Below are 16,690 nucleotides of genomic sequence, written 5' to 3'. Positions count from 1 at the left end.
CAGCGTGTGGCGGTTGTCGTGAAAACCGGCAGCGTTTTTGTAGAAAAACTAAGGCAACAACGTCTGCATGCGCCGACGAAGCACTCGCAAAGAAGCAAACATATGCTTCCGAAAGCTGCCGATCCTTCTTAGACTAGTTCGCGGCGCCGCCGCAGCGTGGCGTCTATTTCGGGAACATAGTAGGGTGCCTGGATGCCCTCTCGCTGGCCCATCGAGGCACCCTAGGAACATCGCACGGGAGATTTCGGGAACACGTTGTGCGTTGCGTGCGCAGAGGATGAGGAAACGGCTGAGCACTTGATACTTTTCTGTAAAGGCCTTCACCCTACAGTGGAAAGCAGCGGGGCTGATTTACCCAAGGCATTGGGGTTTAAGGACAGTGAAGGGAAAGTAGATTTTAAGTGGGTAGAAGTAACCAAGCGAAGGTTAACTGCTTGGTGGCTAAAACCACAACAAGAGTAAAATTTCACAAGTCATGGCTGGGTGGCTTGAACTACCGCCCAATTTAAAGGGTTCAGCCTTATTCATCCATCGGCATAAGCGCCATGCGGTGCGTACCCTGAGTGACGCAAGTCGGGTGGCCACCGGTGCTCGTCACATCGCAGATGACCGGCTACCGAGACATCCGCGCTGCTCCCATTGAAAGGCAGATGATCATGTAGGCATTAAGAGACCCGACAGGAGGCGCTGGTCACACGGACCATTCTGCGCCACTTCGTCGCTCAACCATCTCGAGATTTCTTTGCCTACAAAGAAATTAGCGCCGATAAAACTCGTCAGGCGTGTCAGACACACCATAGTGACCCGTGATTTGACGGTTTAGGCGCTGGTCCGTCAGTGCGTCATGGATATTTATTTATTTATTGCAAAACATCTTAAGGGCCAAGCAGGGCAATACATGCTGATTATGAAAGAGTAAGTTATTCCAATTCAGGTGGTTCATGACGTGGGTAAACAAGATGTGTTCGAGTAATTTGCAGGGAATGGAGGTCAGAGATATATCCTGTAATTTCTGAGATTTGTAGTGTTGCCTGATATATACAAAGATATTATATGCGCAGTTCTCGAGTCATCTGAAATGACTGCGGCGTCAGTAATTGCTGAAATAAAATAATTCCAGAAAAATAGATGAGTGATTACACGTAAAATTTAGAAGTTTTCCGCCAATATCGACCAGGGCTTGTGCTGAGGTTGCAATCTGTCGCTTGCTCGAGCCACGCCGTTTTCTGTAACTGTGACAAGAGTGAAATGGTGACATGTAACTAGTGAGGGAACTGCCAGAAATGAGTCAAGGGCAGTTTCATCCGTGAATGCATCATTAAAAATCTCGTTGAAAAGCTCGGCGCACTCGTCTAATCGTATTCGTGTAGCACCGTCCCTAGTTAGTGTAGGAGACGCATAATTACTTATCGGGTTGACAATACGCCAAAACTTCTTTGGGTTGGTTTTTAGGATATCAGGAAGAGTGACGCTAAAATACTTGCGTTTTGCATGTTCGATTTTAGCTGAAGGTGAAGCAGAAAGTTTATTATATTTTTCCAGTCCACAGGGGCATTAGTTAGTGTAGCCTTTCTGTAAGTGCGTTTGCTATTATTAAAATCCCATCCCTCCATGAGTAGACCACGGATCTATTATGCTAGTTTTAATTATTAATTTAGTATTGCATGCATCCTCAGTTTCTTTGAGTTCATCACGGAATAAACTCCAGTTCTGGTCAGTTGTGGAATGGGAAAAATATGTTAGAAAATCAGTTGAGAACGTGGCTAGTAATTGGTTCATTCTGCTTCTGTCTGCGCGTGCGTACTTGAAGATATGTTCTTTTTTTATTTTGGTGTCATTGAGGGGAGACAGCAAAAATGGACAGTGTATGAGCTTATGGTCACATATTTCCTCCAACACACCGACAGAAGCGAAATCAGGATGGCTAGTAAGCGCTAGGTCCAAGATATGATTGCCACGCGTAGGCTCGCGGACCAACTGTGATAAATTATGTTGTAAAAGACGATGGAAATGAAAATCTCGGACTGATTCTGTTAGTAGGTGAAAGATGATGTCGTTGACCTGTTTACAGCGAAATAATTGAAATCCTCGTCCAGAATAAGCACAGCTTTCGGGAACCTGAGCGAAATCTGCTCCAGTGCCTCATTTAAGAAATCAATTAATTCTTTTGGAGAATCGGGTGGCGATAGCACACATCAATAATAACTGTCCGAATTCCAACACGGCTGGATATTCTGATTATTTCTAGGGGTGAATAAAGCGATATTGAAGTAGCCTGAAAGTAATATATAATTGCAATAATTACTCTGCCCCCACGGGAGCCAGTTCTGTCTTTGCGGAATATTTTCGCTGTTCGAAACTTCATCTGAAAGCGAGCTTTCAGTGCCCCAAATTATGTCGGCTGAACAAGTGTGCATAAATGCTTGTAATACATGAACTTCAGACAGAAGGCTGTGAAAATTCGCCCGGAGAATAGAAATATGGGCTTTATTGTACGAATTGCTTGCGCCTGACCGTGTTTGTCTCTCAGTGGACGAAAAATTATACTTGGTGTGATCTGAACTACGCTACATGCAGTGAAATAGTACTGGAAATTCTCTCCGTGCAGACGTAGGTTGTTAAAACGAACTCTGAAGCACTCATTTTCTTTTTTGTTCTGCTTGGCGTATATTCTGGCAACTTTTTCCTGGCTGACTGTATTTTAGGTTAGAAATGCTCCTCCAGCCGCACCTTAGGTTCCTGCAAGTCTTTCAGTTTCTAGACATTACACAAAGCTTCCGCTTTTGACTTGAAGTTCAAAAACTTTACAGTTACTTGCCGATAAAACCCGCCATGGCACTGACTGTCGCGGTGCGCGCGTTCAGTGCTTCCGGGCTGTATTCTGAGGTGGGCGAAAATGAATTCTGACTCAGTGTAGTCTTCACGCCCTTCTTCGGGGAGACCTTTGATTAAGATATTATATCTTCGCATGCAATTATTGATGTCTCCGACGGCTTCTACAAGTCCTTCGCTTCATTCCCTGTGCGGATTCGTTGACTGCATCGGCATTGTTCTTTATATGCAGAATATTAGCTTTAGAGTAAGGGTTCCTAGCGTCCCTCGCGTTCCTATGCGCATTACCTCTTCCTTGGTTTATCCTGGAGCCGCTGCGTCTCCTTATGACATTCCTTCAGCAGTACGAGTACGTCCTCCACCACGGGCCCGGGATTGGCCTCAACGCCTCCCGAGTGGAGCAGCAGTAGTGCAAAGCAAGATGAAAATACATGGAGAGCCTTGGGCAAAGGACGCGAATGAGGCCTGATGCTGCATCGAAGCTTGCAGCATGAAAACGCTTGCGCTGTCGGCATGCAAAGAACGCGCCGATACGGGCTCGATAAGTGCACACGTCAACTCGCATCCGTATTAAAGAAATCTACAAAAACAGATCAGGTGGGGACCAGCAGCCAAAAAGAAAAAAAGAGTTGAAATACAAAATAAATGGGCTCGACACGACCAGCGTGACGTCTTCTCGCAAGGCCTACGCCCCGGAAGCAGCGACCGATGGCAGAGAACCAAATGAAGTGAAACGTTCCAAAATGCTTTCTTGTGGCTGTGGTCAGCCATGCTAAAAAAAAAAACGCGAAAATCCCAGCCGGAATACTATTGACCAAGTGAACAAAGAGAAGAAAACTGCAGTTAATCCTCCCATGCATTGGACCAGCCACATTCTTAAAAAGGTTGCCAGTAGAGTCGGCGTTGACGTCATGTTAGCCGCTGCAGGGAAACTTCGGAGCTTCACGATGCCCTACCTCTCTCCGCTGTCTCGAGGGGCCAAGTGCAGGCGCGTTCAGGCCACTGCGCAGGCGCAGCTGGTGCCCCTCGCAAGGTGAACACGGCAAAGCATCACTGCCCCATTGCGCTATAATGAACCTCTACATTGTCCAGGCTTCGCTAAAGTCCGATGAGCAAGCGACGCATTCCCCGAAAAAACAAACGAACAAAAACATAAGAATTCTTCCTAACAGCTTACTATTGTCATGCACCAAAGACGATATGTCGGGACGACAGGAAGTGTCTGAGTGACTGGTTACGAGAACGGCCGTGCTAGAACGTCGTGCATGAAGCTGTCATGACAGGTCATCTTGCTGCGGTTACGCGCCTAGTTTTTCCAGCGCGCATGTGCTTTCGAGACATGGAAACAAGACAACCTGATAGACAGGCCTTGGGGGGTCGACTGGAGCGGTGACAAGCGGTGACAAGCGAAAACAGAAATCCTCCCTCTGTCTGAGTAGTCTGCTACCACAATGACAGATTAGATGCGATTGTGAGGATCTTGGTTTCATTTAGTGCATGCTTCTTTCCCTTTCATGTTGTACGCAGCGTACAAGCGCCGGTCCACCTATATACATGCCTCGGCGTATGCACGGACAGAAAATCACTCCTTAGTTGCGCGGTTGTACGCTTCTCTCCGTCCAATGCGTTGTTTTTGCCCTTGTACACAGGTAGACTACACGCACTTGCCCATCAGGCAACTCTTCTTTCTGTCGCTATGCTTAGGCGCACAATGCCTCTGGTACAACGAATGCGACCCTCACGATGACATACACGCCAAACCATGCTCTCGGCGGAAGGCCGTATGGATACTGTCGCCCGTCAAATAAGCGGATAGAGTCAGTTGCATGGTACAAATCGTTGAAACCAATGAGACACATCCTCCAAAATTAACCAATTGCCTACTGTGTGCAGTCTAAAATATTACTGACCCCTGTTGTCACTCAAAAGTGAGAACTTTTATACATCTGCCAGCTACCAAATTGCACACATACTCGCCTCTGACAGGCTTCCGAGAGGCTTCATGCATACCCTGCCGGGCGCTTTTCAAGTAGAAAGGCGCTGTTTACCCGCAAGCCATTGAGGGTCAAGCCGGTAGCATGTCACAATAAAGCGGCTACCCAAGACGCGTGCAAAAGAAGCGCCCGAGGCACACGTACTCGAGGTCCGGGTAAAAGATGAGCCCTGGCGGCAGCTCGGCTAGGAATGTGATCACTCCGGATACCACACTCCCGGCAAGCAGCAGCATAAAGGTGGCGCCCAGCCCCACGACTGGCCAACTGTTGGTGATAGAGGGAGAAAAGAAGGGAAGAAACAATCGCAGCGTCACCACTGACGTTAATGACGCAACGTGGAAAGTCTAGTGATCTGTATGCCTTTTGAGCAAATATACAAACTTTAAAATTATTTTTTCCTATAAAAAACAGATTTCATGAAGCTTATTGACTCTGAGGAGCGGTTCACTGCTATGCAGATTTTTGGTGGTCGCCCAGACACTATGCCATGCGATATTGGCATGTTGTACCGAAGTAACCTCATTACGTTAAGTGTAAGATAACTTACTTTATCATCTTTAGGTACAGCTAATCTTCACTGTTCCTTGCACTGTTCTAAAACAATCGCAAGCAAGCACACTCTTCGCAGGTCTATAGGTATCTTTGCCGCTTTATATATCATGGTCTATTCGTTGTGTGCTCTCTCTGGCTTGTGAAAATGAGGAAATTTCTCCTTGAAGAAGTTATGCAACACCACTTGTTCACTTAATACATCGACCCATGTTAAAGGGACACTGCGGACAATCCCATCCAATTTTCGCTTTCAATAACAATGATGCTATTGCTTTTTCTGGCCATGTTAATGTCTTTTCGGCTTCAAAATACGCTATTATTGCCGAGAAAATTGCATTTGATAATTTTCCCACTGCTCGGTCAAAATTCGTGACGTCAAGAGCGAAACAGACTGCGTGATCAGCGTTATAAAGCGGGTGGCCGTGTAGCATACCTTCAAGCATCGGAGCCCATAAATTCGTATTGATATCACCTCAGTTTGCCTGCAAACACTGCCGATGGTGGCGATACTTGTATTTTATTTTTCGATTTTTTTACACCGCGTAAAACCTTAATTGTCAGTGAACGTAGCCTTTTTTTTCATTAGAACGCGGTAATATGTTGGCAAAGGCCACGTTCAAATTGTCCTTAGTGTCGCTCTAACTACGGCAGCAAATGCGGTGGCAAGGCGAAATGCGTTGTACCGGTGCAATCAGTACGCAAAGCAGTAAAAAAAAAAAATTTGACAACAGCTGTTTCTTTCGGGGTACACCGCTACGACCTTGTAGCTTGGTTCTCTGCACATCCGCTGTTGCGCGCCAAGCAACACAGCAGCACCCTCTCTGCAGCGCACGCCTCTGAAGCACCAGCAACTACGTTCACAGATATTTTCTATTTTTCGGAGCACACCGCTCGCACATCCTATATATATATAATATTGGCGGGCTCTGTGCATAAATAAATAGGTGTTAATTATCATGCTCATGCATAGCAATTTATTTTAAAATAACTAAATAAATAATTAAATCAGTAATTTATGAGTTTCCTTCCCTTAGCACAAGTGAAATTAAGTCGTCTTGCATTACTATCTCCTTGCAGTCATTGGGTATTGCAATCTACACCCGATATTACCTGAGGCAGGACAACTTATAAATATTCCTTCCCGCCATCTTTGATCAGACATTACTCTCATCTCTGTGAAGCCACACAAGTGAAGCTACACAAGTGTAGCCACTCGCTTAATCATCGAGTGGCTTTCTGCACGAAAAACTTCCAAATTTACAAGAGGCTGTGAGGCAGAACTCAGCAACAAACAGTAACCGTTTTACGTTGTCCTACGCTGCATGCGCGTCTGAATTACCCGAAACTAAACCATCTCGCTGAAAAAGATGAACTTCTGCTTGGCTATTGTTACTCGCTCATGCCCTTGACTATACGAGTAGTCATACGCGTTTGTGCTAAAAGACGCTGTAAAAATGATGTTAGAGGAAGTATACACGAGTCTAGATGCAGTTCTGCATGCCAGATTCATGCGCTGAGGACTTGGTGTCCTGCATGGGGTTAATCGCGTAGGTACGCACCTCTTTTATATTTAGCGGTCATTCGCGAATTACTTCTACACAGCTGTCTACAGCGTTATATAGTCACTTGTCTCTCGATGGTTCTGGCAACGCCTTTTTAAAAACGATGATCCACGGCGCACCATGAACTTGCCTCTTTGACTGATAGTGCTGATGAGCTAATGTGCAACTCTTCATTCTCGCAATAGTCTGCGTCGCATAAAAATACTGCCAGGATACTACCCTTTTGGTACGATTTTCGTGCTAATAATTCGCTTGAATTTCTTTGTGAGCTTGGTATGAATTACTGCAATTTTTTTGCGCAAACTGGATACGAACTTCTAAGAGTTTCTGCGCAGGATCAGTGTTTCGTGGTGCGCTCTTGGTGCGCAGCAAATGGTCATTAACGTAACCAAAACAGCCTTCATAGTTATAACTATAAAAAAGGAGCCCTATTTTTTCCCTACGACCTCCTGAACTCCAAGGCAAAGAAAGTAAATGAAATTATATATATTGGTTTATTAATTACTGAGCACCTAAAATGGGAGAAACATGTCGCATATGTGGCTAGCAAAGCCCTCTACGCCTTTTATGCCTTGAAACGGATGTTAACAGTCGCAAATCTAGATATAAAACTCTTTGCATATTGCTCATAAGTGCGACCGGTGCTCGAGTTTGGCCTAAAATCTTGCTCCCCATATATAAACATAAGCATAACTCAATTAGAAAGCATTAAGCGCAAAGCAACCAGATTTATTTACAACAAATACGTTCGTTACATTTCACCTTCAGAACTCCTGGCTACGGCAGGTTTACCCATAATTACAAAGGTGGCTAAGGTCATAGGCTTAAATCTTTTCTTACCAGCTCTAAAACAGCCTATCGCAAATCGATAGTCACAAGTATCTATCTTTATCATTATCAAAAACCGCCAGGCACAAACGTAATAACCTTCAAAAATACAGGTTCCGCATGAACACATTTCGTTTTATATTTTTTATATACGCAGTACTTGAATGACATGGTTTGCCCCAAGACCTTGTTGATTCCTCATCTGTTACCATATTCTTAGCCGACATTTCTAGGCTTGTATTTCAAGCAGAAACTTGAACAATCTTGAACTAAGGTCTATAAAGACTGTCGACACAGCTGAATGCATTTTTTCATTTGAGTCAATTTGCTTTTTGTATGTGATTCTCGTGATCATGAATTTTTATAGTGTATATCTGTGTCCCGCCAAAACTGCCACAACCTCTTCAAAGAAGCTAGGAGTATTTGTAAATAAATAAAATATATAATAAATAAATATCTGCTTTATATGCCTGGCATATGATTTTAACTGACACTCAAATCAGGCACGCTTGCGCAAAGTAACAGAACTAGGAATGGCAGCTCACCAAGGGAATACTACTGAAAGGAAGCGCACATAAATAATGTAAAAATAAGAATACGAAATTAAGTATAACTAAAAAACTTACAAGGTTTAGCTACGTAGTGCTTGGCTTCTTTTCAGTCGTTCTTCCTTGTTTATTTATCTCCGCCTCGTTATATAATTCACTGTCAAGTACATGAAAAGAAATTCCACCTCTACGCAGTAAACCAGGGTTCCTACTGTCAAATACTACGTGCCCACGCGACAAGTTTTCAGAATGGGAAGAGGTAGTTGCGTGCCTGCGTAGCAGTAAAACCTTAAAATATGTGCGAAAACTTCTTGAAACTTTGTTTTCCCATCAAATCAGTACAGTGCCAGATGCCTTAATGTCTCAAGCAGTCTTTTTCTAACGACATTGCTTCGGATGCGTTGTCTGCTAATGCAATTAAGATTATGTTAGGTTTCAAGCCTAATTATCGAACTTCTTAGCTACAATGCGACACCATACCGAGAAGCAAGTTTCAAAGTCTTGAAAAAACACTCAGCGTTGTCTGCAAGAGAGACAGCGCCGTTATACTCACTTGTATAGCGGAATGAGGATGAAAACGGAAAGGACGAAGAACTGGAAATTGCAGGCGAGGTACCACGTGGCGACGAGGCACTGCAGAGCAGAAAAAAAAAGTTAGGGCGAAGAGGCTGATACTGTGTGAATGTAGCTCAAGTGCGGCATGACGCACCGCCATTGCAATTGTACGGCCCCAGAAATGCGGCGCATACCTGCAAAGCCACAACGAGCGGTACTCTGAAAAGCGCTACATCTTAGATTGTTTATTTGAAAACGCCACTGTATCCCGAGGAGTCGCCTCCTTACCAGGCTTAGCAGGCAAGAAGACGTAAACAAATGCCCAGTCACCATCTCACTAAGATTAAAGGTGGCAAATGATTGTGAGCCCTTAACTTCCATGTTTTGGTGCAGTAAACAATTAAACGAGCAATTACAATTCTCCATACCAAATATCCAGCCTACGACTGGCTTGCGTCAACTTTTCGTTCTTGATGCTATGTATGAACTGGTAGCAAACATACCACGAATCACGAAGAGAAAAATCGGGTTGCAAAACAAAGTCAGAACAGACATCTCAGCAGTCGAGAGAGATTTACAAAGCGAAAACGTCGATCGGTCATCGATGGTTTGACTTGTATACTCCTTTTGAAAGTGAAATACTAGCCGGACGAATTCAACCGCAAATACGTCTCAGCTGCTTCAGGGATTTGGGCGGTTCACCGGATAACCGTCCTCTGGGAGTCAAGCTTCCTCGCGCAACCTTCCCGCAACACCCCCGCCCTTCTTCGCTTAGCTGCGCTATCCAGCAATGGAGGGCGTCGGTGCCCACGTAGCGAGTGGCACACACACGGTGCGAGCAACACACCGGCACAGGAACAAAACGATCTTTGGTCTTCGAGCTCGGTAATCGCGCAGGTCAATCGTGATAGCATGCTGTGAGGCGTCGGAGTGGACCCTGTTTTAAAGCGAAAGCTTTACTACGCCAGCCAGCGAGCCATTTTGGCTCGTCGCGCACTTCAGCCGTATGCCGTGGCCCACGAATGACCTTGAACCGCCGTTGCCTAGCAACGCCGCAGACGCGCTCCAATAGGTGGCGCCGCCGTCGCCACTCTCTCCACCAGATGTGCACCGGGGGGTAGAGGGAGAGGAGGTGTCGCGACCTCGCGGGGTGTATAAATATATACGCGCTTCGCCTCAGTGTATTGTAGTCGTTATGGAGAACGCGAAAGAGACAACGCGCCGAACGACTCCAGAAGTGTCGTAACGAAGATGCGGCTAGAAGTCGTGCCACGTCTCGGAGTGACTCTTCAACTGCGGAAGAGACCGGTTTGAGTACTCGAGAGCGTCGGAATGAGACGCTGCGTAGACGACGTGCCGAGGAAACGAAGCTTTCGCAATTAAACTAGGGTTAACCAGAGCTAAACCACAGCCAATTTTTTATATTATCAGTTTCCTCCACATATAAGTTTGCAGAACAGAATAAATGGATTCGTACTTTGTTTCCATCGGTGTTTGTAGAGTGAAAATAAACCTTAAGAATACGTCGCATAGTTAACCTCATGAACGTACTACTGGGGACAAAAGTTTCCTTGACGCGAGTTCTATAAAAAACATTTATTGCAGCTCCACCTTGCTACCCAGTCGCCTGATATTATGAAGAGAGGAAGGAGAATTTAGGCCTTTAATGCCTTCATAGAATATCAGGCGACTGGGTAGCCAGGTGGAGCTACAATAAACGTTTTCCCTGGAACTCGCGTCCCCGAAACTTTTGTCTCCAGTAGTACAACGCACAGCGGCTGGAATCGAAATCGTTTCATTACTCTCAGCCGTAACGCACCAATTCCAGGCGCCGTATCTTTTTCTTTTTGGCCTCATATGTTCATTCGGGGGCGCTGGCAGTTAGAGATAGATACAAAAGCCACGCGCTGTTCCATCTTGGACAGTTTAAACAATAAATGACGTGAAATGAATTAATATATGTGGAGAGTGCGACGAAATATCAGACAATGAAGATCAGTCAAAATCCTTCACGTTACACCAGAAATTATACGAGCAAAGAAGCACAGAAGCACGCAAGTGACGCAATAAAATAACTGCGTGCCGTATGTCAACCGTTTAAATCTTCAACTAAATAATCTTTCGGCGAAACTGTAGCTCGAAAACTCTCCAACCAAAGGCTCGAAAATTAAGCGTTTTTATTGTTCCTTGGTTTAACGCTACTGGTCAGCTGTTGCTGCCAAGGCTCTTAATGGAGCTAGTCGGTTGCTATAATTCGACATAGTGACTAGCGCACAAGGTAGACGACCACAAAAAGAATTGTCCTGTTTTTCCTGTCTGAATTCTTTTTGTGTACGTCTAACTTGTGCGTTAGCACTATGTTGAATTATAGCTGTTGCTGCTGTGATGAACATCGCAAATATCGCGACAGTCAGGAAAAGGAAAGAGAAACTCTCTGAAGAACAAGTAACTCATTTTCACGTTAAACGACCATGAAATTGTTAGGTGAAGATTAATCTGTAGCAATCAGGGTAAATCAAAACTCAGTACTATCACGCAAGATAATCCCACTTTAAACCCTCTTCCCTTTTACATCATTGCAAAACAGGGCAAACAAATATGCAGGATGCGACAAATAACACTCAGGAGCGCCTCTTCTATCCCAACGGTTCGCACCGGCAACACTGCAGTTGTTATTCTGGTGGATCAATCCTGCTCGTCAGCAATGTGCATACTTTGGCCGAATACTGTGTCATGAGAGCGAATCAACACTAGCACGCAAACGAATATATTACAAAAAGGGCTGTGTGTGCGTGTTTTTGTGTCCTGCTTGTGCGCTATTCTTACTTCGCTCACCTGATCGTAAAGATCGCGCCGGGCACGTAGCCAGTATTTTTTTTTCCAGAGGGGTTCAAAGCAATTAATTGCATTTGGAGGGGGAGCTGGGCGTTGAATGCCAACAAGAGCCCTGGCAAGAGAACTGAAGGAACGAGGTGAGCTTGATTTCAGTGGTAGACGGGGAGACGGGGGGGGGGGGGGGGGGGAGGAAGGCGGAGCCCCCGAGATGCCCATTGGATACAAGTCTGTTTAGCGAACTGCCGAGCCAGCGCTGCGTACTGACCATCTGCTTGGACTCCCAGAAGTTGTTAATGAGCAGCAGGTTTGACCACCAGGACTTCTCGCAGAGGCGTATCTCGGTGCCCATGATGTCGTTCCAGAAAGGCCCGTCTCCAAGCACAGGCATCAGGAACAGCAAGCCTAGCGAGAGAAGGAGTGGCGGAACCATCCTGCGAATGCCACCCCCCCCCGTTGGATGATCACCAAGGGTCACAGCACCACTTCTCGCGGAGGCCGGTAAGAAAATGCTGGCTGTCTCCTTGGAATCTCCCAAAGGCCTTCTAAATGCTCAGCCGTTATATGGAGCTGCATCCACGAGGGAAAGAGGGAAACTGCAGGATGCCGATTAGAGGTCGTAAAATATGCCGCACCGGTCCCGCCTTGTCCTCACACGTGCAGTGAGCTGGAGAGCGCGGTCCGAAATGCTGAAACTACGAAGCAAGAGCGAGCACACGCACTTCCACCCTCTGTTCTGACGGTAACCCCTAACCAGAAATTTCGTGGTTCGAACATGCGTCAGATTAGTGCCAAGTGCTAAACATTTAATAACAACGAGACCCTCTGCCGTATCGTACGAGCTAGATGAGCGGTGGTAGCTGTAATGATTACTGTTCTTAAAAAACATCAAGAAAGAAAATTTCGGCTTGCCCGAATGTCCTCAAGTCCTGGTAAAGAAGCATTTTTCTTTAAGTTTGCAAGCTTCGAGACATCGTTATAACACCAGGAAAGGCGGAGACCGCACGATTGATTGGCGGAAGATTTATCCCGAACACGTTGAACATCGAAAGTCACCATGCATTGCACCGACTTAGTCGAAATTACGACGGGAAGGGCACGCGTAAAAGTAGTGGCATGTCCCATGACTAATTGGGCCTGCGAGGTTTATTGATTTGTCGAAGAAGCTGGCCGATGCAATCGGGCAGTACGACGTTAAGTCCACATTAGGCATTCCGAATTTCGGAATGCCTAAGCTTTCCAGCTGCAAGAGGTGGGGAATACGCCCGGTTCGTCTGCATAGAATAGGAAGGAATAACTATACTTCTCAGTCGCTCACTCTATTCTTTATATGAGAAGAATAAAACGTCTGTCATTTGGCATCCATTCAAAATTATAGCCTTGTGTATGGTCTAAAGTAGTTACCTAAGTGACCGCCATACATTCTTCTTGAACTTTGTTGGAGTAAGCAGAAGGAACGGCATGCACATATCGCGTACGAAAGTCCTGCCGCTTGCCGTCATTGCACGTGAGAGTCAATTTATTTAAGCATTTTCAGTGCTGAAACCATGCAGCAAGTGAGATTCACGAATATTAACAACTATTCCTCACGTACCTCCTCTGTTAAACCTTCTAATACTGGTATAATCAAGCTATTCCATCTATTCTGCGCGCCTCGTCGGTCTTTCTGCAAACCACACAATGTCGTATTCTGTAGGACTCCAAGTCTGCGCTCGAGCGCCTGGAACGAGGAACCTCCTCCGCTGATAAATTTTGTCTCTAGCCTCTAACCTAACGAGCCAAAAGGCCCTAGTCGTCCGAGCCCGAGCAGCCCTGGAGGCCAATGGGCTCCTGTAACGAGGAGCCCACCTAGTGTTTGTAAGGGAGGGTCCCTTCAGGGCCCTCTCATACTTCCTCCATATATATTCCCAATAAAATTTTCTCTCTCTCTCTAACCTGTCCCAGGAAGCTACAGTTCAATGGATTTGGAATTTGCTTCCAGTGGCTACCATCTCACTTTGGCGTCGCTGGTAACACGGTGGCAGGCCTTATACCCCAAGAAGCCCGGCCATATCTATCTTCAGTGGCTGTCCCAAAGGACGAGGACCTCACAAGGCAGCTTGCAATGCATCACATTTCTGTACTTCGGCCGCCTCTGCGCCTCCTTTGCGTTACAAGAGGTTTTTCGCGCGACAGAGCTACTCTCGTGTATCGCCTGCGCACGAACTCCGCCACTACGCCGGTATGGATACCCAAGATTCACTGCGCCACCTCACCTATGTGCGTAAATTGTGCTGTAGTGTGAACAATCGTCCTTTAGTGTGCTCGCGTTTTTGTGACGAGCGGGAGACACTTCTGGGAAACCTGAGGAGAATGAATGTTCCCATGGGAGATGTCTCATGCATCGTGTACCCTGAGGGCTACCGAATTGATCGGCGAACAAAGTCAAAAGAACTCTTGAAGTTTTTAGAGTACTCTGGCCTTATGGAACAGTGATAGAGACAGAGTCACTCAAAACAATGACTCAAGCGGAGTAATTGTCGACAGGCCACTGTAAGGCTAATCCCGCCTGTGCATTAACACCACCACCATCACCGCCTCATCACGCTCATGTTAGAACGGTCAGAAACACGAACCGAATGGCCGACACGCAAAATTCAAGCGAGCAAATAAACACCTGCCGCCATCTGGCATGAGCATATGCAACTGGAAGTAAAGTAACAAATCAAAATTGCCAGTAGTCACCTCCGAGAGGCCGGAGTTCCGAGAACTCGATGGTAAAAGAATCGTAAATTTTTGAAATCACTGTTTACGTTTCATTGCATAAAGGGGCAATGGATGCCAGCTGGTCAAATAATGGTAGATAGATAGATAAAAAGAGGGGGAAAGGCAAGGATGTTAACCAGAAAGGCTTCCGGTTGGCTACCCTGCACTGGAGAAGAGAATGAGGGGATAATGAATTAAAAAATACTAGTGGGCTTCACTGTGCAGCTTTTCTACCACTAAATTGCCCTCATCATAAAAAAAAAAGAAATGAAGGACGCGCTCACGGCACGGACCTATTAGGGGCCAGCAAAAACGTTTATTCGCAGAAAAAAAATGCTTTCATGCTGCTTTTTATTACTTTGAACATCAATCCGAAGCAAATGTGGAACACAGTTTCACACTGCGGTCAGCCCTCATTATTCCCTTTTTCTTAGAAGCAGTGCTACCTCTGGCACGAATTTCCACATTACAAAAATATCTGTGTCAAATGTGAGTTTCGACGCTTGATCTTTTGCTACACCCAAAAGCTGCAGCTGACAGAATCAACTTATCCCTAGTGAGGTGCTCCTGTTGTATAGCTCTTGTCTTCGCTTCTTGTTCTAAAGAACTTAGGCCTCCAAGGTGGGCTTTGATGACCGTTTTACATTTATAAAAGATTTTTGAAGGAGTGTAGCTATTCCTCCTGACGGAAGTGCCACAGCACAGTCATTATAGGAATGAACACTAGGCGGAACTTTATCGAAGAACAGCTTATTAAATAGTCAAGCAGCTCACCAGCAATGCTGGACAAAATCATTGATTAAACTGCCAGAACAAGCTGCTCTTACCTCCAGTACTTGTTGAAGAGGAACCTGATCACGTTAAGGCGTCCATTGGACTCGGTGAGTTCTTTCCAGTTGGTGTAAACGACCAGCAAGCCACTGAAACGTGCGGGATACCTTTGTCAGCGCGCACGCGTAAAGCAGGAAGCTACTAAACACGATCCGCGCTGCCAGCTTGAAAGTCGAGAAGCTCTGGTGTAGAGTGGCAATTTGGACCAGTTGATTCATCACGAAAAACCAGAGCAGCGCAAACAAAACAAGAAAGTCAGCGCGTGTTTTTGTCTTTCTCTTCATAATGGAGACAAGTTTCGCAGCATGAATAAAACGCACACAGAAGACAAGGAACAAACAAGACAGGACTGTCTTCTGTGTGCGTTTTATTCATGCTGCGAAACTGGTCTCCATTATGAACTGCAACCAACTAGCCCAAACCACCGGGTTACTTCAATGTGTTTCTCTGTCGCCGCCATTATGTTTGCGCGGCTTTGGTTTTCCGGAAAGCTCATTCTGAGTCAAGATACATACCAATCTGTTTTGTTTGATTTATCAATACCAGAAAACACTGCTACAGTTACCTTCACGTTCCACAGAAGAGAAAAAATAAATGACACAAATTCCTTTCGGAAACAAAAGAAAAAAAAAGGCAGACCTCAGTGCATAAAGCTCTACATGACACTAAATGTTGGTAAAAGCTAATGTCTCGCTATTGGAAGTCCACGTCACACCCTGTTAGTAAAAGGCGCTTCATGGTGCATCTAAAATCAAGTAACGCCTGCGATGCTGCAGATTTATTCACGGACATTTATTCTCTAATTTGTGGCAAGAGCTTTCAAAACTGCGCTTAGGTGCAGCGAAAATACAACATTACAAGCTTATTCACTAAGAAATCAATCTATGTTTTATTTGCTGCTGCTCGTACACCTCTGCTGTAGTTTAGTCTACGTATTACTGAAAAGCTTCAAGCATTTAGTTACAGCCAGGAATCACTATCAGGACGTCATTAATAATGAGCTTCGGATTTGGAGACGGAATATGGAAGGGTTCATTAAGACAAGTGTGCCTCAGGGCTGTTTCGACTCATTTTTTTTTGCCCACAAAATTCATCGGAGGGATTTTTGTGCAGAACATTCTGCGTATAAATATTTGCGCGCAAAAATTTAGTGAGTGGATATGTGTTCAAAAAATTTTGTGCATCGACTTTTACCCGCAACAGAGGCCCTCAATTAAGGTGCACGGGCAGGAACGACGAAGTCACAGTGCCCTGGTGAGTGCACCAACTGTGGTGATGTGTTTTAGGTAGCTTCTGTGTTTAGGTGCGCCTCGAGGGGTGCACGGTGAGCACGTCGATACAGTCGCGCACACATTGCCGTTGAACGCACAGGTGCCGTATATTTCATCCAGCGCAAAGAAGTTTCACTGCA

The 16,690-nt window shown here is 45.5% G+C and overlaps 1 protein-coding gene across 1 annotated transcript in view; it reads right to left on the bottom strand.

Moving 5' to 3' along the window:
• LOC144096403 (nose resistant to fluoxetine protein 6-like) overlaps positions 1–16,690 on the bottom strand; it is a 93,310-nt gene that overhangs the window by 21,454 nt on the left and 55,166 nt on the right. Inside the window, exons 8-11 of the mRNA XM_077629392.1 lie at positions 15,276–15,368; positions 11,972–12,137; positions 8,870–8,949; positions 4,971–5,090 (exon numbers count right to left, since the gene is read on the bottom strand). Coding sequence (XP_077485518.1) covers positions 4,971–5,090; positions 8,870–8,949; positions 11,972–12,137; positions 15,276–15,368 — 459 coding nt within the window. The remainder of the gene's footprint in view (positions 1–4,970; positions 5,091–8,869; positions 8,950–11,971; positions 12,138–15,275; positions 15,369–16,690) is intronic.

This window comes from Amblyomma americanum, chromosome 1 (genome assembly GCF_052857255.1).
Source record: "Amblyomma americanum isolate KBUSLIRL-KWMA chromosome 1, ASM5285725v1, whole genome shotgun sequence".
NCBI lineage: Eukaryota > Metazoa > Arthropoda > Arachnida > Ixodida > Ixodidae > Amblyomma > Amblyomma americanum.
Note: the sequence above shows the minus strand (reverse complement) of the source record. Positions and strands in the feature narration are given on the sequence as shown.